The following is a 21,987-nucleotide window of genomic DNA, read 5'->3' on the forward strand; positions in this document are numbered from 1 at the left end:
GCAAAGGCGTTTTATGCCATGTTGGATGCGGCACAACAACCCCTTCACGGGCGCACCAATGTTTCTAAACTGGATGCCATTGCACGTCTAATGGCTGTGAAGTCCCAGTTTAGCTAGAGTAGAGAATCCTTTGATCAACTGTTGACAGTAGTTGGCACCCTACTTCCGGATGATCACGTTCTGCCAAAGAACACGTATGAGTCAAATAAAATCCTTCGTGCACTCAAGATGTCGTACGAGCAGATACATGCTTGTCCAAACGGATGCATCTTATTTAGGGGAGAACATGCTGATGATAAGTACTGTCCGAAGTGTAAGGCATCTAGGTACATTGAGTTAGAATCTGGTAATGGTCGGAAGACGCAAACAAAAGTCGGGGCGCAAAGATCCTGAGGTACCTTCCTTTCATACCGAGGATCCAACGGCTTTTCATGAGCGAGGAATCCGCAAAACAGATGACGTGGCACAAAACTGGACGCCGATACACTAACAAGATGATACATCTGTCCGATGGTGAATCATGGAAAAGCTTCGATCGGAAGCATACCGACAAAGCTGACGAGGCTCGTAATGTACGCATTGCACTGGCAACTGATGGGTTCAATCCTTATGGAATGGGTTCTTCACCATACACATGTTGGCTCGTATTCGTCATCCCTCTCAACCTCCCACCTGGCATCGCCTTTCAACGGCAAAATATTTTCTTGTCACTTATAATTCCAGGACACCCGGGGGCTAATATGAGTGTGTACATGGAGCCTTTGATAGACAATTTGGTCCGTGCATGGGACGAAGGGGTAGTGACATACGACCGATTCACAAAGACAAACTTCAGAATGCATATTTGGTACCATTATTCCATGCATGACTTCCTGGCTTATGGGTTATTTTGTGGCTGGTGTGTTCACACGAAGATGCCATGCCCAATATGCAAGTCAGTTGTGGAGTTCTTTCGGTTGGAGAAGGGGGGCAAGTTTTCTTCGTTTGACAAACATCGACAATTCCTCCCTCTTGACCACCCATTCAGGAGAGACAAGAAGAACTTTCGAAAAGGTGTCACAGTGGAAGACTCTGCACCGGAAATGATGACAGGTGCCTAGGTTCTTGAGATGTTAGATGGTCTTGTGGTCGACAATGAAAAGGGGGGCTTCGTGGGATATGGAAAAGAGCATGCCTGGACACACAAGTCGTGCTTGTGGAAGCTTCCTTACTTTAAGGACCTCCTTCTTCCACATAACATTGATGTAATGCACACTGAAAAGAATTTCGCCGAGGCGGTCCTTCACACAATCATGGACTGGGAAAAGTCAAAGGACAATGTCAAGGCTAGATTGGATCAAGCAACGCTGTGCGATAGACCAAAGCTAAACATGTTGCCTCCCTTACGCGGGAAGTCATGGAAGAAGCCTAAGGCCGACTTCGTCCTAACGAGGGCCCAAAAGAAAGAAGTTCTTCAATGGTTCCAATCGTTGATGTTCCCTGACGGGTATGCAGCGAATTGGAGGAGGGGTGTGAACTTAAGTACCATGCGAATCACAGGGCTCAAGAGTCATGATTACCACATATGGATTGAGCGCCTTCTTCCGGTGATGGTTCGTGGCTATTTCCCTGATCACATCTGGCGAGTGATGGCAGAGTTGAGCATGTTCTTCCGCAAGCTATGTGCTAAGGAGATATCTCGGACCGAGATTGAAGAAATGGAAAGAATGGCCCCGGTGTTGCTCTGCAAGTTGGAGAAGATCTTTCCCCCTGGCTTCTTCAATCCGATGCAACATTTGCTCTTGCACCTACCATATGAGGCAAAAATGGGGGGCCCTGTGCATGCCCGTTGGTGCTATCCAATTGAGCGATGCCTAAAGGTTCTTAGAACAAAATGCAAAAATAAATGCAAAATTGAAGCTTCCTGTGCAGAGGCATCCATTGTGGAGGAGGTGTCATACTTCACAACAAGATACTATGCCAACAACCTTCCTAACGTGCATAATCCACCCCCTCGTTACAATGCTGCCGACAATCAGTCGACCCTCAGCCTTTTCCGAGGGCAACTCGGAAGTGCAAGTGAACCTACCTTGAAGATGTTGAGCCTAGAAGAGTGGCGCTCTATCCAGCTGTATGTGTTGCGGAACCTTGAAGAGGTTGGCCCGTACATTGCGTAAGTTTTACACAAACTTGTTTCTTTTCTTGTCAATATTTCGCATGCACCCATCCAACCCTCTTGTTAACGGCCGTTACAGCAAATTTGTTCTCCTCTACCATCGTCCATCATGGAGGGAACCCACCAAAGCGGAAGTTGAAACCCTTCTAAGACATGGCGCGGGAGAACGAAATCCCACTTTTATTTGTTGGTTCAAGGAGGAGGTACTGTTCAATTTCATTTGTTGTTTGTACTTAACTCTCAACTCGACAAATATATAACGAATCATCCTACTTGAACTAGCAGGCCAAAACTGACGTGTCTATGAGTGCCGAGTTGAGGCAAGTTGCCAATGGATTTGAATTTAGGGTCAAGTCATTCTCTGTGTACGATGTCAATGGATATCGCTTTCACACAACTCGGCACGAGCAGAGTCGGCCGAATCGAAGAACCACAAATACCGGTGTTTTCACGCCAGGCACCGATGGGTTGGACTACTATGGAATAATTGAAGAAATATACAAACTCAAGTTTCCTGGTTGTGTACCTCTTCGTCCTGTCATATTCAAATGCCATTGGTTTGATCCCAAAGAAGTGATAAAGACCCCTGAGCTTGGGTTAGTCGAAGTTCTAAAGTCATCCGTCTTGCTAGGAGACGACGTGTACATTGTGGCCCAATAGGCCACGCAAGTTTATTATCTCTCATACCCATGCCAAACCAAAGACCGTCTTAAGGCGTATGATGTTGTGTACAAGGTATCGCCGCATGGTAAAGTACCCGTCCCAAATGATGATGATTACAACATCGATGCAAACACATATGACGGAGAGTTCTTTCAAGAAGAAGGATTAGAAGGGAGTTTTGAGATTGTCTTAGATGTAGATCTCGCAATGGAAGTAGACAATGATACGGTCATTGTTGACGGGGATGATGGAGAGGAGGTTCACAACGCGAAGGACTTGTTATTACTTGAGCAACACCATTCAGGCAGTGTCGCTAGTGATGAGACTTTGAGAGACGATCATAATTACGTCGACAATAGCGATGATGAGATTTTTGGCCCACCTATCGATGATCTTGATGATTATTTCTAGTACATGTAAGATCTGTAGTACTTATGGCAATTTTATACATGTATGATACATTTACTTATTTTGCATCTCTTTTATACATGTATGATACATTTACTTTTGTATATGTGTACTGATAATTTATTCCTTTTGTTGCAGGTGATTGATGGTGGGCGGTGGAATCAGGAAGATTAGGTCGGTTATGACCTTACTGGCTGGTGGCGAGGGGTCCAGCCAGGATGGAGGAGGAGGGCGTGCACAGACTGAGGGTGGAGGGCGTGCCCAGGGAAGACGAGGAGGACGATGACGAGGGCGTGCCCAGGGAGGTGGAGCCCAGGGTGGAGGTGGAGCCTAGGGTGGAGGAGGAGCCTAGGGTGGAGGAGGAGGACGGCGATGACGAGGGCGTCGAGAGCTGACACCTCCTCCACAGGACGACGACGACGAGTTCGTAGCGGCCACAGAGGAGGATGAGGAGGAGGAGGAGACCAGGGAGGAGATAGCGGAGGCGGTGGAGGAGGCACGGAGGGAGGATGAGGCCGAGTGGGCTGAGCGCGAGGAGGATGCCGACTTGCTAGCAGAGGAAAATGGGGTGCCTACGGTTTGGCTGCGAGGGTCGTCGCGCCTCCCAGACTTACCCATACAGAGACGGCCAGTGATTCGACCCTCCGGAACTAAGTAAGTAATTTTTGCATGTTAACACTACTTCACAGGTTTTTAAGTTATAACAAAAACTAATATTCAATCTCAATAAGTTTGTGCAGGGATTGGGAAATGGTGATCCCAGGGAGTCACTCTCGCCGAGTAAACGGGGTCTTGGGCCTTCTGTGCAGGGCAAACTACCCCGGGATGGTGAGGATCGATGGTGTTGTGCAGCCCACCATGAAGTGGTCCCACTGGCACGCCGCCAGCGATTAGACTGATCGAGCTGGCAGGTGTTATAACAGCAAGGCCGACCGGGTGATGAAAGAGCTGTGGGTACGTGTTCATCGCACTATGCTGATAATAACATCACATTAATTGTATATTACTGACTGTATTTGCTTGTAGGATTACTACACCTTGGCGGAGGGAGTACGTAGGGAGGACGCAGATGACGTGGTGAACAGAGTCTGTGTTCACCGAGTGCAGGACCTCTTCTATGAGACAAAGCTCCTGTGCAGAAGAATTTACCATGCCCGCAGAGGACACAGAGTCACCAGAGCGCAGGCAGTGCACCTGCCCCTAACTAAGGAGCAATACTTGATGGTAAACATGAGATTACATCGTCTGTGATTAATTGCACTGAAATTGATTTATGATTTGTCATGTGCTCGTGTACGTGCAGGTGCTTCCTGCTTGGTGTGCGGGGATGGACAACTGCTGGGAGGCCATTGTGGACAAGTGGTTGAGTGAGGAGTACGAGCAATATCACGCCGTACGCTCACGTTGCCGTGCGATGATGCAGGGTTCCTCGCACAAACAAGGCCCCACTACCCTCAAGGAATATGCAGCCAGATATGTACGCGGATTTCATTTCGTTGTTGCTATGCTAACTTCTGAATGCATAATATCTTATTGTTGTGCTTCTTCCTGCAGACGCGGTTCCACCCCGGCCAGGAGTGCGCCTCGTTCAAGGCATATGCCTTGGCACACAAGGGCAAGGCAAAGGACCCCGACCTCGTCTACAACGCGGAGGACCCGCCCGAGGCATACAGCAACCCGAGCGTGCACAGGCGCCTCAGCGAGTACACGGCGATGGCGAGAGAGATCCATGGGTCAGAATTTGATCCGAGCACCGCTGACCTCGAGGGTGACATCGTCATGAGGTTGGGACCAGGTAAGCCACACGGGCGGTACTATATGGGCAACAGCACCATAGACACGGCCAACACTCAGACACTCGCCCAGATTAGAGCCCGGAGCACGAGTTTGAGTCCGGCCATACGCCCACGCTCACAGCCCTAGGTGGTAGCACTCCAGGTTAGTTCTGTTGCATTCGTTGTCCATTCATTTTCTACTCGTTCTTTATTTGCATTCTAACTATGTGATAAATAATTGTAGGCCCAGATTGAAGCCCTGCAGGAGTCACAGCAGGCCTCACAGAGCCAGCTTCAGGCCCTCGAGCTGTCACACCAGGCCGAGTTGGCACAGGAGAGGGCGCGAGTGTAGGCCCAGCTTGAGGCCTTCCAGCAGGCGCACAAGGACTGGTACGAGTACATGGCCCATTTTTCTCAGAGCATGGGCTAGCCTCCACCGCCTCCGCCGCCGCCGATGATACCGTTGGTGCCTCCACCTCCGCGCGATGGCACTCCTGTGAGTCACTTAGATGCACTCTTCACTTTCGTGTCATATAGAGCTACCTTCGACTTATACCTTAGTTTGACCTACCATAGCTTAGACCTTAGAATTTGCTTTGATCCAGATAACTCACATGTGCAATCTCATTCTAGGGACCTTCTATAGCTGGATCGAACAACGATATGCAGGGTGATCAAGACCTGGACTTGACTCCGTTTCTCCGCAGGCCTCCGACCATGTGACAGGCCATCCGACCTTGTTTGATGGGTTTGTATGTTGAACTGTGGACTTGGTTGAACTTTGTGGACTTTGGACATATGTTGATGGTGTTTGTGGACTTTGCATGGTGCTTGTCGACATATGTTGGTTATTGTGAGTGGATGTGATATTTGTGGACATATATGTGATATATATTGCCTATCTGTCATGTTATTATAATTTCCTATGATTTTGTTGCTTATTGTGACCGGATATGCACTGAAACAAATAAAAAAAATTCTGTGGACATATTTTACCGAGTGTAGCACTCGGTAAAACAGAGATTCTGTCAGTTTTACCGAGTGTAGCACTCGGTAAAATAGCGAACAGAACCAAATTGGTTCTGATTCTGTGAATTTTGCCGAGTGTGCCATTGTTTACCGAGTGCCGCGTCCCCACTCGGAAATATTTGACTACTTTTTACCGAGTGGGAACACTCGGTAAACATTATTCCTGAAGTTTATTTGCGGAATTGTTTTAATCACGAAAATGGTTATTCTTTTACCGAGTGTTAGGAGCTACACTCGGTAAACATTATTCAAAAAAATTATTTGCGGAATTGTTTTAATCACGAAATGCTAATTTATTTACCGAGTGCTGCTAGTGACACTCGGTAAACATCACCGTTAACGGTCAGTTTGGAGGCTGACGACCGTCAAGTCATAATTGTTTACCGAGTGTCATTGTAGCACTCGGTAACTCTCTGCTCCGAGTGCGCCGATATTAGACACTCGGTAAAATAACTTCACCGAGTCGTTGTTTGCCGAGTCCACTTTACCGAGTGTGGCACTCGGTAAAGAGTTTGCCGAGTGTGTAGCACTATTTGCCGAGTGTTACTCACACTCGGTAAATACACAGTATCCCGTAGTTGTTTGGCAAAGAAATTTTTGGTGGCTCTCATTAACTCCATCTGGTCACCATTTCGTTTCTTTAGAATTGATGAGACTACTCCTACGTGGATTCGTGAGATTATTGGTATATGGATCTATCAGGCTACTTATAATATCTAGCTTCATATATAACTTGTATAATAAAACTATGAGACTACTTAATTGCAAAAAGAAAAAAAGAAAGAAAAACCTATGAGACTACTTGTATGTGGAACCATGAGACGACGACTTGTACTTTTAGAACAATATATTATTGTATATGAACTACAGAACTAAAAAGAAATCTTAAAAGGAAAAGTAAAATTGTTTCCGGTGACTACTGGTCCTACCAACTGCATATGCATATGCATATGCATTTTCAGAGGCAGCTGGTGTTTCCAACTGCCCCATAAAAATGCATTTTCTAGGGCAGCTGGTAATGTCACTTGTCACTGGAAATCGATTTTTAAACTGGCTCATGTTTTGTCCTGCATCTAGAAATCAATTGCTACAGATGGATGCTAGAAATGCTTGATTTCTAGAGGCCTTTGTACATAGTTGGTTGGCATATCCGCCTCTACAAATCAGTTTTGACTGCATCTAGAATTCCATTCTAGTGTATGCCAATTGGGTAGGACCTCTAGATTACATAACATCTATTAGTTATTTTTCAATTTTCTTGTGATCCAATCTTGTCTCTTGGAGTGCACACAAACGGTCTACAATGTCAAGGTCTAGTATAGAAGAAGAGCACAAACTTTTGCTACTGCAACGGTTGAAACCATATGCGGGTTCGTCAGACCCTGTTGCTTGTGGTTGGGATACAAGTCCACAAATAACTAAGTTTTATATGGTGTGAATATGTAATAATATTAGAGAATATTGTCATGTTGAATGATGCATATCGAAGTGGATTATCGTTCTAGGAGGAAACATGTGTCCAGAAAGTTATTAGAAGCTTACTTTATTCCTTGAGGTGATGAATTCCTAGATTGATTTATTATCTAGTCACTTCCTGTGTTAAAAAAAACTGGTGACAGTGACACAATCTGAGCACACTTAAGATTGCGGAGGGCCGTCAGAGATATAGATGAAATGATATATTCAATTGTAACAATACTTGTGAAGGTACAAACTATGATTTGCGTGGTTATATTCGAAGCTGTATATACATTATGTTTGTTAATATTTGCTCGTAACTGACAGCATCTCCAACGGTTTGCTAAAACCACCTCCCAATCTTTAGTTTTGGGTAGGATGAAGAAAACCCTCCTCCTCTAGCTCCAAACATCCTCACTACCTATGTATCCGCGATTGGAAAAATAGAGGCAGCCATGTGTAAAGATATGTGGTTCATGGGGTGACGATGTTTTTCTTCGACATTCCATCGTCGCCCCAACTGCCGCCACCAAGACATTCATTAGAATTAATTAATCAGTGACCACTATCTTTAGATATGAGAATACAGAGAAGTAGAGCAGACAGTGAAGATTACATTTTATGCTACCTCCGTCCACAAATGAATGCAATTCTCGCTTTCAAGGAGTCGAACAGTTTAAACTTTGACTAAATTTATATAAAAAAGTACTAACATTCAAGATGCAAAATAAATACCACTAGATTCATTATAGAATATATTTTCATGATAAATTTATTTGGAGACATAAATGCTAATAGTATTTACTATAAATTTGGTCAAACTTGAACTACATTAACCGGCACGGATCCCATAATTGTATTCTTTTGTGGACGGAGGTAGTAGGTTCTAGTTGTATGTTAGGGTGCCAGGGATGCTGGCCATGTGGTCGCTCTGGTCTCCCGCCGCCTAAGAGGTTGACCAAAATTTTATATTATGTTATCATTTTCGTATAAGAAATACTAGAAGGCAATAAAGATTTTGTTTTGGAGGATTTGGATGTGACGTAGGTGCCTAGGATAATAACTAACTATGGGGTGGCTAGCGGTTGCATCTATGTGGCACGGCTTGTGATAATAAAGTTCTTCAAGTGGCCCTACTTTTTTTTTTATTTTAGACACATATTATTGAAAACTTTTGTTGATGAGAACTAGTGGTGGTAGAAGTAGCGGTTGTATCTAGGGGTTGTTTGAATCTAATGTTTAACTAGAACTAGTTTTTGTGGAACTAGCTTTACTTGGATCTTCCAACAAACCCCTGTATAAGATAAATTCATTTTCTAGAAAACCAGAAATACGGATTAAATTAAAAACGGCTCCACATCGTTTTTAGTAAAACAGATTTTCGATAACCACGATCTGGTTGAGGCTGAGGCACACCCAGCGCCCGAAAATACGTTCCAACCTAACATGAAAAGATTGTGACCCACCATAGGCACTTGACTAAAGTGGACCGCAGTTTGGCCATCAAGTTGTTATATATAACCACGCTCTCTATAAAACCGGTGCTCGATAACAGAACCTCCACACACGCGTCATCGTCGATCGATTACGATGGCTCCACGCAACAAGTGCACGCTGCTGACGATCGCCTTGCTCGTCGCCTTCGCCGCCGTTATCCTGCAGCCATCTGCGGCGAGCAGAGTCGGCGGAGGAGCCCTTGCCAGGGCCATCGCCGCGGCAAACGCAGATCCAGGAGCGGCGCCGTCCCCAGCCCCAGACGGTGACGGTGATGGCGGCGGCATTCCACAGCTGCCGCCGCAGCCGAGGGAGTGCCGGCCGTGGTTGGCGCGGATGATGCCGTGCGCGGGCTTCCTCACTAACGCCACCGTGTACGCGCCCGAGGCCACCTGCTGCGACGGTTTCAACGCCATGTTCACCTTGGACACGGTCACCTGCCTGTGCCACGTCGTGAACGGCGACATCGGCCAGCTTCTGCCGGCGCCGATGCGTCATATGCGCATGGTGGAGCTCTTCTCGGTGTGTGGCCACGACGTACGTGTCGATATACTTGCCGCGGCCTGCAACCTAAGTAAGTCAGATAAGTTTTCTATACGTACAAGTAATAGGCTACTAGCCTAGCTGCTGCCTCATGATTAGCCTTAACGATGGCTGATGAAGAATATGGATTGAACTGATGAACAGTGGATGGAGTGCCGCCGATAGACCTTCCGAGTCCCTCACCATTGATGCCATCGCCATCCCCAGCTCCAGCCCCGTCGGGGTACGGTCTGCATTTTTATTTTCATCAGTTTGCCTCTTCCTGCTAGCAAATTGGACAGACCCAGTGCCGGAGGCTCCCACATGAGTGGGGTCTGGTGAAGGAAAAAACTAAGGCAAGCCTTCCCCGTAAAATCTGCGGAGAGACTGCTTCGAACCCACGACCTGATGACTCAGTGAGACAACTCTCACTACTGCACCGGACCAGCCCTTCTTCCTGCTAGCAAATTGGTGTCGTATAATCTATAGTCAGTTCTAATCTGATCAACTATGCACATCTTTTTTTTTGGCAGCAGGATGGCCATGATTAAATAATAACAGCGACAATCGATAAGTTTATGATTCTGAACAACAAAATTTGCTGCCAGTAGCAGATTTCCATGTGCGTCTTCAGCTGAGTGTGTGCTCTAGCTAGTTTCTGCCTTTCTGGTCGTTGTCTTCTGCATAGTTTCTATTTGTGAGGATACATTACAACCTCTTTCAGGGAGTCAAATAGGTTTAGGATACATAATTGAATACGTTATTTGCAGGGCTGTCTGCAGAGTGCAGACAACTAGGATAGTAACATATGTTACTGTTCTCAAGATTTATAGCAAACATGCCAGTATTGCAATAGAACCAACAATTTACTATACAGTCACCTAGATGACTTCTAGTTTTGAGATTTATGCAATATAATGATAGTGTCATCTGTTCTAATGTTTGGTTGAGGTCAAACTCCATATCGTGGCTAGATACGTGTTGTTCTAACACATATGAGAGCTCGGGTTATAGGTGAATTCGGACACTACTACATATATCATTTGTAGGAACGGCTCAAGATCATTTGTAGGGGCGGTTTGGCCAGCCGCTCCTACCAAACCGTCTCTACAAATCATGCATTTGTAGGGACGGTTCCCTGACTGCCCGTACAAATCGATTTGTAGAGACGACTGGTGTTATCAGCCGTCCCTACAAATCGATTTGTAGGGGCGGCTGGTGTTATCAGCTGTCCCTACAAATCGATTAGTAGGATCGGCTCGTAGGGGCGGATGGTACAAATTAATTTGTAGAGGCGGCTATAGTACTAGCCGGCCCTATAATATCTATTTGTAGGGGCGGTTCAGTCTAGAACCGCCTCTACAGTACATTTCTCTGTAAAAAAAATTCAAATTTACAATTCAATTTCGACCGAAACACTGTTTGTTTCCGCGTATTCCGTCCAGTGTTCGTGTTGCAGAACGCCCAGCGACCAGCGTTCGCATTGCCGAACGCCCCGTGACCAACGTGAGCGAGGAAAGCGAGATAATCCCGCCGAACGTCCCACGACCAACGTTCTGAACCGCGTTCGCTCAAGAATATTATATAAACTACAAGCACAAGAGTATTATATAAACTACAATTACAAGTCCAATTCACAAGAATATATACAGTCCATCATTAAATAGATATAATTCACAAGGTAAAACCAAAGTCAAATTCCATACACATTGTTATCAACGTCCTAGAGCTAGCCTTTTAGTCTCACGAAGGTGTTGGTACTGAGGATTTCTACCTAAGTCAGACTCTCGATCATGGTAGGTGCCTTTGACGTGTACAATCTGGTCCAATATAAAGTTGCAAAGGTCACCGACGAGCTCTAAGAGTTGGTCATCCTTGTATGAGTCTCTTTTCATTTCTTTCTCTTCTTTCCACTACAAGAGAACAAGTTTCGGTTTAGTATTTCATACCATGTACGAAGTTTTTATACTAGGGGTGAAGAGGTTCAAACTTACACTTAAGTGGTGTCTCCTGTAGGCACCGGTGTTACTCATCATAGAACATATATAGTATCCACAATGTACACTCTCAGGCTTCTGCTTGGGGCACTGTGTGTTTTGCATATGAAAATATTAAGTAATGCTTTTGACAGCCATGTAATGGAGTACTAAAGAAGTAAGTTACACTTACCGCACATAGTGTTTTTATAGCCAGCTTTTCCTTCCTTGCTGGATCATGCCTTCTGTGATGTTTAGTGACATAGAACCTAAATGCCCTGTTCGAATTATTTTAGCAAATACAACTTGTTAGTATCCAAAAGTGAACGTTACAAGTATGTATACAAACATATAAGCTAATAAGGATTGTTGATATGTATACATCTTGAGAATCGATATGAAGTCTTTGTATGTCACCAGGTCCCTATCTATTGAATCAAAGACCCAGGCCATGCTCCTCTCGACAACGACGCCTATACAAATCCTGTGGTTGCTGCATGGATTTAATCATAGAACTAGATAAGCTCTTTTGCATCGAATAAAATATATCGAACAAAGCTTTAAGTATAGAGTTGAACTTACTCGAAGTTGTATGGTAGCCATACAGTAGAGTGTTGTTATAGAATTTTGAAAGTCAAGGCAATGTATGCCGCAACCTTAAGGGACTCTTCCCTTAGTTTTGCCGTACGGATGTGCTCTTTCTTCCGAAGAGTCTTTCTAGCAGCTAACTCTTTGGCATCCAGTAGCCACTGTTTAGGGTAATTAAAATTTGTCTATGCTATAGCTTGAGGGTCTATATACCCGGATTTCACACTTGGCATTTATTTGATAATGTGCATTTGCATTCTACAAATCACGGCGTGGGTTAGTTACAACAAAATTCAAAGATTACATTCATATCATATCGGGAGGACAAGGACTTATAGGCACCACGTGCAAATTAGATTCATCTTCATTACTCCGAGGTGAAAACATATCTGCATGTTATTGAAGTCAAAGACAATTTTCCCAGCTGGACTTCCAAATGTGCCGGTGGGGAAGCATGCTTGTATGAGGTCTATGCTCGTTGAGAGAATACGCAAGTACCAATCATGGAACCTTCTCATTCCAAGTGGTAGGCGCTAGATGTCCCGGTTTGGTAGGAAGGGCTTGCCTCTTTCATATGTTTTTGGGCAATCCTTTGACCATTTGATGGCATCAACATTTGGATACTGCTTTGTTGTTTGGTGGAGTTTGCTAGTGACGGCCTCCTCAGAACCCCGTGATGTGACTTTTTTAACTTGGTTCTCAGGCTTGAACTGATCATGGGAATACCACTTGTGTACTAACAAGACGTCTTTCATCGGAACATAAACTGGTCTTATGGTGATTGGATGCTTCTTTTGAAGTTCCCATTCAGGCACATCCTCATCTTCTTGTGCATCACCTTCTTCAGGAGGCACTCGTTGTTCATGTATCGGCTATGCTTGTTGAGAAGACTGTGGCATCTCATCATGCACTTCCTCGGTACGAGCTGGAGAAGGCACAGGCTCGCTAGGAGGCGGGGAAGAATGTGGCATCTCAAGAATGTGGTGGTCTCGAGACGGTGAAAATATCTCTCTGACCTCAACAACTCGCTCCAAATTTGGGAGAGGGGGAGGCGGTGAAGAAGCAGTCAATATAATGTCCCATTTGTGCCAGAGGATGAACTGCCCCATTACGTCTTCGAGTAACATCAGCCCCTTAGGAGTTGTGTAGTCTATCTCCACTGCATGAACTCGGGCTTCACGGTATGCACCTCAACCCTAGTGTAGTGCTGCAGTATCTTATTATTGTGGTGTAAGCCACCGGGAGGATGTGCCACATCCGTTGCCACCTCCATCACAATGTTCTGCCGACCGTTGAGAAACACCAAGGTGCAACTAGTTGGTTCCCATATACGATCGACGGGGGTTGTGGCTGCAGTGGAACCTTGGCTGCTAGGAACTTTCGGAGGGCTGACAACTATTGCTAGTTCTCTCGGCAGCGTCACTAATGTCCGTGGCTCTGTAGACAGTCCTTGCTCCTCCAACGCCTTCGCAACTAGAGCCTTCACTTGGAGCTCAAGATTAGTCTTTTGGTCTCTGCCATGTTTCTTGTACATGTGCCTATACTCTTCAAATCTGTGCTTTCAGGTCGTCCTTTTCCCTAGCCCCCTGGTTTGGCCTGTGTGCTCCGTGTTTCCCAAGCCAAGGCTAAGCTCGTCTCTCTCTCTAGAAGGATTGAATGAGTCCTTCTCCTTGTCTTCAGCATGTTTCAGTATCCTTCATACTACCGCTTGGGTCTCCGGCTTATCAAACTTAAGATTACCGCCGGATGATTCTGTACTCCTCGCATATATCAAATTCCTTGAGCGTACCTTCAAATTCGTCACATCGATATTCCTAGCAACTACGGCCTCTTCGTCCATCTTCCTAAATTGCTCTTCCTTGGCATAGTAGTCACCGGGGCCTAGATGATGGTGGTGTTTGTTCCTCTTCTCTAGCTCAGTGTTACGGGCATTGAGCTCCAATGAAGCGACCTCATTTCCACGAAGGGAAATCCACAGCGTCGAGGTGTAATAAGACCGTTGTAGATCATATTACCTAAATTTCTAGTTGAATACCACATCCATACAACGATAATATTAGAGTACAAATAGTGTGGAATTACATAATTTATTACATCGCCGCATTGGCAGAATCAAAAAGTAGCATTCATTCAGAACAGCTTGAAGATAAGATCGCCAAACTCGAGCGTAGGCACGAACCCCTCAACCGTCAAACTCTTCGGAGCTATACTCCTCAGCAGAACCTGTGTGCCAAAATTTATCAGTACAATTTAGACTGGCCACTCCCACCCTATGAGCATTTGCTTTGTGGAAATTGGATGCAAGTTGGATATAATCAAAAGGAATCTATAAGGCTGGGGTTTCCTATGTCTTAGCGTGTCAAGTATATAATAATAGTTGGTCAAGTTTTAACACCATTCCCACACCCATTTCACCCCATTTCCATCCAGAGCCAGGTTTTGATCCTAGGATCGATATACCACCAACACCATACCATCGCTCAGTCGACAGGCCAACTCCCTCTCAGCACTGTCTCAAGGCCCGTAGCCCCTGGCTACGACCAACACTCTCTCATGGGGGAAGAAGAGAAGGACTCATCTCATTATCTAGTTTAAGCGAAACCTAGGAATGGTCCATAGCTGACAAGTCGGCACATGTATCGATCGATCAACCATACACTCTACAGACGTTTTACATAACCACAAGATCTGCCTTCTTCGCTGACCGTCGTCAACTGGGCTGATTCCGACCGCTTGCTAGCCTAGGATAATGCCACTCTACCATTCAGCCCTGGTACACCGAAGTCTAGTCTGGGGCAACTGAAACTATGACTCATGAGCCGGGTCCACAAGGTCAACATGAAGTCTTGAAAGGGTGTGGGGGAAATCCTCCGCGCCCCGTACCTCCTTACACTATCTGCTATCAACCTAGCAGTAGTGGCAATATCCTACCAAGTAGTCCGGCCGTCCCGCACCATATAGGGCGAGTGGTACGTAAGGCTTCCCGATGAATCTGAGTACTAGTAAGTCCTTAGGGATGACCAAGCCAGAATGTCTTCATCAGGTTTTCCATTTACCGTGCCACCACAGCACCTCCATCCCGGGCTCCTCCCATCACAGGTTCACACCCAGGACCACCTCATATACTATTTACCCACCATAGGTATCCATTCCAGGGGTGCCCAAGTAGCACCCCATGGCAAGACTTGCCCCAGGCTCATCGTATACTCTAACTTGGTCGACACAACCCTCACCCTCCACACACCCAAGTCACACACGTAGCACTCTCCCCATAGTCCAGATAACCCCAGTTTCCACCACGCATTAATGTAGTAGAAGTGTAACTAATGAAATATAGCAGTAAGCGTGTGTCTAGCCTAATAGCAGGGTATGCAGGGGTAAGGTTGCATCAAGGTAAAGGCCATCAAGTAAGCATACTACCATGCAAGTCCTATCATTATATGATTATAATAGTAAGTAAAGCAATAGCAGTTCTATATTAGCCATGCATAATAGGTGCTACAAGATTGGGTGGGATGTGGCACCTTCAGTGAAGTCGTCTTCGTACTCCTCACGGTACTCTCGGTCCTCATCCATCTGGTTCCCCTCCGAATCTGCATACGATCAAATTATAGTCGCGTTAGCGACGTCTATAGAATAGCACAAAGAAGCAATGAAAATTCAAAAGAGTCAAATGCACTCAAACATGGGTTCATTGCGTAAAGCTCGATTTTAGATGAATTTTGGTCCTGGTTTCGTATTTTTCTGAGGTCATATGAATTAGTTATGAATTTCCGAAGTTTTAATCATTTCTGAAAATAGAAAAGGCTGAATTAATCCTGGGCTGACACGTGTCACGCTGTGACTGGTCCATGTGGCATGCTGATGTCAGCATGATGTTATCTACGTCATCAGCTACTGATGGGTGGGGTCCGCATGGCGGTGTCACTGGCATGTGGCCCCGGTCAACGGTCAACGTTTGACCTGGTCAATGGTCAATACAGGCCGGGTCCAAACTGGGCCGGTTGGTGCCTGGATATGGGCTGGGCTTTGCCTGCCATGTGGCGCGTGCTGGTGCAGCCATGTCGTCTTACTAGGCCACTAACGGGACATGATCCACGGGCGTAAGTGAGGCGCGGTTCATGGTGAACCCGCCTACGTTGGTCCATAGACCGCAGAGCCGGTCTATGAGGGACTTGGTCCACTTACTCCTTTCCACGGTTTGGTTCACGTGCATGACGTGGTCGTGGTCGGAGCTGCTCGGCGGAGCTGCTCGAGACATGGTCGGCGTGGTCGTGGTCGGCGAGGTCGTGGTTGGAGCTGCTCGGCGGAGCTGCTCGGGACATGGTCGTGGTTGGCGAGGTCGTGGTCGGAGCTCGGCGGAGTGGCTCGAGATGTGGTCGGTGAGGTCGTGGTCGGAGCTGCTCGGCAGAGCTGCTCAGGACATGGTTGTGGTTGGCGAGGTCATGGTCGGAGCTTGGTGGAGCGGCTCGGGATGTGGTCGACGTGGTCGTGGTCGACGAGGGAAAAATCCCCTTCTTCTTCCCCAGCGTGCTCCCGCCGGTGGTGAGCTCGCCGGTGAGCCTCCGCGGCGGCGCTAGCCTCCGATTAGGGTAGGCAATAGCTTCCCCATGCCATGGCGACTGCGATGGTGGGGTCAGGGCAATGGCTAGGGCTTCCTAGGGCTCTGGCCGCGGTGAACGGCGGCATGGGTCTGTCGGCGCACATGGACAGGGCTGTAGTGGTAGCGAGAGCCCAGTTGGAAGAGCGTGTGAGCTCCATGATGCTTCTATGGCCTTGGTGGGCATGTTGCAGGAGCTCCTGGTACTCCTAGTGGCTCCGGTCACGGTGATGGGGGCAAAGCAGAGGCGGTGGCGCTCCGACGAGGTGCGGTGCAGCAACGAAGGGCTCTGGTGGGCTTCTTCCTCGGCTAAGGTGAGCGCGGTGTCTCTCTTGACATGGCGGAGCCAGTCGGGTGTCAATGTTGCCTTTATCGCAGCGTAGAAGACGCGGTGGTCTCACCATGGTTGTGCCCTCGGCCATGGTGAGCGTGTCCGTGCATGTGTGCTCCTACTCTGATGTACAACGTCATGGCTGGGGTCCTCCTTTTGGCTAATGGCAGCACGCATGGTGCGTCTTGGGTCTCGGTAAGTGTGGCCATGGCGGTCTCCCTAGCTAACTAGTTGGGCTAGGCCAGAGCTCGAAGCTCCAGCACGGTTCGATCATGGCGGTGCATGTTCCATTTGGCTAGGGAGCACTACTACACAAACTTTACTGGAGGCGGGCGTTTTCAGTTTCCCGCGGCGGGCAAAGCCGTCCGCCGCGGCCTAGAGGCCATGGTAAATCGTGGCTTAACCGCGGCGGACAGCTTTGCTCGCCGCGGTTAACCGATTTCTCGCGGCGGGCTCTTTAGGATGCCCGCCGCGGTTAATAGTTTAAAAAAAACAAAAAAAACCTAGGAGCCCGTCGGTGAGCCCATTCTCGAGCCCACCGACGAGCCCGTTCCTAGCCCAATACCAGCGCCACCTCACATCACTGGATCCGCCGCCGGGGTCTCCTCCTCGCCGTATCCGCCATCGGAGAGGTCATCCTCACCGGATCCGTGGCCAGGGAGGACGACCTCGCCGGATCTACGGCCAGGGAGCGCAGATTGACCGGATCCGCGGCCGTGGACGAAGAGGAGGCCAGACCCGCGCCGTGGACGAAGAGGAGCCTCGATCCGTCGCCTTGGTCGCCCTTGGACGAGGTCGCCGCCGTCGCGCCTAGCTGTCGCGGCCCCGTGCGCGCTGCCCGGTCGCACGCCGCTCGATCCACACGACTGGATCTGACCCCGCCGCGACTAGATCCGCCGCCGCCATGGCTCAAACGTTGGCCGGGAGAGCGAGGAGCCAGTTCATGTTCATCCCGGTCCTGGCGTTGATGTCGTCCTTGCTGCAGTTGTGGATCTCCTCCGCATACTCCTGCAGCTGCACCCTGAGCGCCACCAGCTCGTCGTTCAGGGACTCAAACTCCCTGAGCTGCTGCACCATCAGGTAGGGGTCCGGGACCCAGCAGACCTCCGCGACGACGGGAGGGGTAGCAGGATTCAGAGTAGTGATGGTGTGACGCCCAGCGCTGGAACCCTCCGCATCCGCCGCAAAGCCCGGCTGCTGGTACCCTGCAGCATATTAGCATAGAAGTCTACAGTAAGCTACAAACGGAAGCTACTACAAGAACTGGTGCAGTAGTAGATAGGATGCTGACCTCCTCCTGGCGATGGTGATGGTGGTGGCAGTGAGGAGCAGGATTTCCTGCATATGGAGACGGCGGAGGCGGAGTACCCTGACCCTGAAAGCAGCGGCTGCCGTGTCCGTGTCCGTGTGGGGTGAAACCCTAACACCTCCCTTTTATATGAAGCCCAATAAATCGGTTGATTTGGGCTCAAAATTGGGCCAGCATTTTACGTGACGGGCCTTATAGGACGCCCGCCACGGTAAATTGATTTACCGTGGCGAGCATCTTAAGACGTCCATCACGGTAAATGCCCTATTTACCGTAGCGGGCATCTTAAGACGTTCGCCACAATAAATCGATTTACCGTGGTGGGCTAAAGTGCCCGCCACGATAAATAAAAAATGTCCGCCGCGGTAAATCATGGCATCTACTGCAGCGGGCAAAAATATGTGACCATCACGGAGTGCAAAAATGCAACGCTGCGCATAATCGTTTGTGTAGCAGTGGATGTGGTCTCAGCAAGATAGCTCACCGTAGGGTTCATGGCGGTAGGATGCCGGTGTGGTGGTGAGGCGAGGCTGTGATGAGGTGATGTAGTGCTGTGCTGAGCAGCTACATTGCTGTAGCCGATCGGGGCGGTGCTCCTGGCTCCGGTGAGGTCCTCCCTGCAGCGGCTTCCTTCTCCTCCTTGCTTCTCCCTCCTCCCTCTCTCTCGGTTTGACACGGTGGGGTGCTATGCCACCAGTGGTGGCGGCGAACGGCTGAGGGTTAGGGCTCACGGACATTGGCTTTATAGTCGTGCTCCAAGGGCTCCAATGGCAGACGGCGATCGGGCGGTGGTGATACATGTAGCGCATCCGACAGCCCGCATGCGGTAGCGTGGGCGTGGTGCAAGGGGAACAAGGTCATGCGATTTGCGTGACCCTGGGCCCACGCCTACCATGCTGGTCGGCCCCCGGTCACGTGGTGGAGAATTCATGGGCGAGGGGAAGAAGACGCTACTGTGTTGACAAGCGGGGTCGGGTCGTCAGGTGCTTGGCGCGATGTGGCTGCGTGCGGCGCGTGATGGCTAACGAGCGAGCCCGACTTATCAGTGGCTGTACGCGTGAAAGGGTAGGCGAGGCTCGGCTGGGCTAGCTAGGCTAGTCGAGGTAGGCTGGGCTGAGCTGCTGCCTCCTTCTTTTCCTTCCTTTCTCTTTTATTTGTGGCCAATTTGGTTAGGGTTTGTCATAACTATTAAGTAAGTTAGTTAAACATCACATAAGGCAAGAGAATCCAAATCACAAGTGGGATTAAGGATGCATGCATGATTTATTTATTTAGGAGTTTAATTATACATGTGGCATAAAACCAAACTATGCTTATGATCTTAACCTAGTTGGGTCACATCCAATCCAAAACTAGGGTTGGGCTTCTACATGTGTCACTCAACATCACATAGGGCTAACACAAAAATTTTGTAGTTGTGATTTTTGGTGTGTGGATTTTTGGGTTGTTATAGTCCTACCCCCTTAACATAATCTCGTCCCCGAGATTAAAGCGTAATGTACTCTTCGAAGAGATAAGGATATTGTAGCCGGAGGTCAAACTCTTTCTCTCATGTTGCTTCTCTGTCAGTGTGGTTGCTCCATTGGATCTTGCACATAGGAATAGTTTTGCTTCGGGTCTCTTTAGTATCTCTGCCCAGAATTCTGATAGGATGTTCTTTATACTCAAGAGTATCTTGGATGTCAAGTGTATCAGTTGGAACTACTTCATTAGGCTCTCTCAAACACTTGCGTAGCTGTGAGACATGGAATACGGGATGTACACCCACCAATTCCTCAGGTAGCTCAAGTTTGTAGGCGAGCTTTCCAATCCTTTTGTAGATCTTGTATGGCCCAACAAATCTAGGGGCTAGCTTTCCTTTCGCATGGAATCTAACAGTCCCACATAGCGAGGATACCTTGAGATAGACGAAGTCTCCCACATTGAACTCAAGTTCTCTTCTTCTTTTGTCAGCATAGCCCTTGTATCGACTTTGGGCAATTCTCAAATTCTCCTTCACTTGAGCAACTCCTTCTTCGGCATCTTGAATCTTAGCGGAGTCAAAGAACGATCTTTCCCCCGGTTGAGACCACATCAAAGGTGTCTTACAAGGTCTGCCATACAGAGCTTCAAATGGCGTCATCTTGATACTGGCTTGGTAGCTGTTGTTGTAAGAGAACTCTACATAGGGTAGGCATTTCTCCCAATTAGAGCCATAATTCAGCACACTAGCGCGAAGTATGTCTTCTAAGATCTAATTTACTCGTTCTGTCTATCCATCTATCTATGGGTGATAAGCGGTACTGAAATCAAGTTTGGTTCCAATGGACTTGTGCAGAGCTTCCCAGAATCAGGACACAAACTGAGGACCATGATCAGATACAATACTAGAGGGAGCTCCATGTAGTCTAAGAATATGCTCAACATATAGATCTGCTAATTTTTCAGCATCGGTCTTGGTCTTAATTGGTACAAAGTGAGCAATCTTGGTCAAACGATCAACAATCACCCAGATGGAATCATTGCCTTTCTGCGAATGGGGCAATCCAACTATGAAATCCATGGATATGCTCTCCCACTTCCACTCGGGAATGTCAAGAGGCTTTAGCAATCCTACAGGCCTTTGATGTTCAGCCTTGACTCTATTACGGGTGTCACATCGTGCCACATGTCCCGCAATGTCTGTCTTCATGCCTTTCCACCAAAAGTGTTTCTTCAAGTCTTGATACATCTTTGAACCTCCAGGGTGAATATGGTACTTAGAATCATGAGCTTCTGATAGAATTTCCTCTCGTAGTGCTAGATCAGAAGGTACACAGATTCTGTCCTTGAACCAGATGGTTCCTTGTTCATCTTCATGGTGGTTGGTCTTATAGCCTAGTTTCATCAGACCACGAAGATATTCGATCTCTTCACAATTTTTCTGAGCTTGCCAGATGTGATCTATGAGATCATACTATATGCGGAGCTCATACAACAAGCCATGCAGTAGTATCTCAAGCTGGAAATCTTCAATCTCTTCCTTGAGCTCCAGTGGTACGGATTCAATGATCGAAGTGTGATAGTAACTCTTACGACTAAGAGCATCTATGACTACATTAGCTTTTCCTAGATGATAGTGAATTTCTAGGTCATAGTCCTTGATCAAGTCTAGCCATCGGCGTTGCCTCATATTCAGATCTTCCTACGTGAAAAAGTACTTCAAGCTCTTATGATCGGTATAGATATCACACTTGTTGCCTATCAAGTAGTGCCTCTAGATCTTCAAAGCATGCACAACTGCTGCTAACTCAAAATCATGAGTTAGATAACGGTTCTTGTGTTCTTTCAACTGTCGAGACACATATGCTATCACCCTTCCATCTTGCATCAATACACAACCAAGTCCTTGACGGGATGCATCACAATAGATCACGAAATCTTTGCTGATATCAGGCAATGCTAGCACAGGAGTTGTGGTAAGCTTCTGTTTCAATTCCTGGAAGCTTTGTTCACACTCGGGCGTCCATTCAAACTCCTTGGTCTTCTTTAGAAGGTTGGACATCGGACGGGCTATCTTGGAGAAGTTTTTGATGAATCGGCGATAATATCTAGCCAATCCCAAGAAACTTCTGATTTCTATCACATTACGGGGTTGATCCCACTCTTTCACAGCTTCAATCTTGGCTAGGTCAACTGCGACACCTTTAGCTGATAGTAC

The 21,987-nt window shown here is 47.5% G+C and overlaps 2 protein-coding genes and 1 pseudogene across 2 annotated transcripts; 2 read left to right on the top strand and 1 right to left on the bottom strand.

The window, feature by feature from the left end:
• Window positions 1-4,564: 4,564 nt before the first annotated feature.
• On the top strand, window positions 4,565-5,268 carry LOC136551425 (uncharacterized). Its single transcript, XM_066542978.1, has 2 exons — window positions 4,565-4,703; window positions 4,781-5,268. The coding sequence occupies exons 1-2, from the start codon at window positions 4,641-4,643 to the stop codon at window positions 5,147-5,149; spliced, it is 432 nt and encodes a 143-aa protein (XP_066399075.1). The 5' UTR covers window positions 4,565-4,640; the 3' UTR covers window positions 5,150-5,268.
• A 3,808-nt stretch (window positions 5,269-9,076) lies between these two features.
• On the top strand, window positions 9,077-9,894 carry LOC136551426 (uncharacterized). Its single transcript, XM_066542979.1, has 2 exons — window positions 9,077-9,556; window positions 9,670-9,894. Exons 1-2 carry the CDS (start codon window positions 9,079-9,081, stop codon window positions 9,792-9,794), a joined length of 603 nt encoding a protein of 200 aa, XP_066399076.1. The 5' UTR covers window positions 9,077-9,078; the 3' UTR covers window positions 9,795-9,894.
• Window positions 9,895-17,908: 8,014 nt separating this feature from the next.
• LOC136548447 (uncharacterized) lies at window positions 17,909-18,545 on the bottom strand (annotated as a pseudogene).
• Between the last annotated feature and the right edge of the window lie 3,442 nt (window positions 18,546-21,987).

The sequence above is a fragment of the Miscanthus floridulus genome, chromosome 4 (genome assembly GCF_019320115.1).
Source record: "Miscanthus floridulus cultivar M001 chromosome 4, ASM1932011v1, whole genome shotgun sequence".
Lineage (NCBI taxonomy): Eukaryota > Viridiplantae > Streptophyta > Magnoliopsida > Poales > Poaceae > Miscanthus > Miscanthus floridulus.

Coding starts and splice junctions, on each gene's coding strand:
- LOC136551426 (XM_066542979.1), top strand. CDS start 9,079: ATGGCTCCACGCAACAAGTGCACGCTGCTGACGATCGCCTTGCTCGTC. Junction 9,557..9,669: donor TGCCGCGGCCTGCAACCTAA/GTAAGTCAGATA, acceptor ACTGATGAACAG/TGGATGGAGTGCCGCCGATA.
- LOC136551425 (XM_066542978.1), top strand. CDS start 4,641: ATGATGCAGGGTTCCTCGCACAAACAAGGCCCCACTACCCTCAAGGAA. Junction 4,704..4,780: donor AGGAATATGCAGCCAGATAT/GTACGCGGATTT, acceptor TTCTTCCTGCAG/ACGCGGTTCCACCCCGGCCA.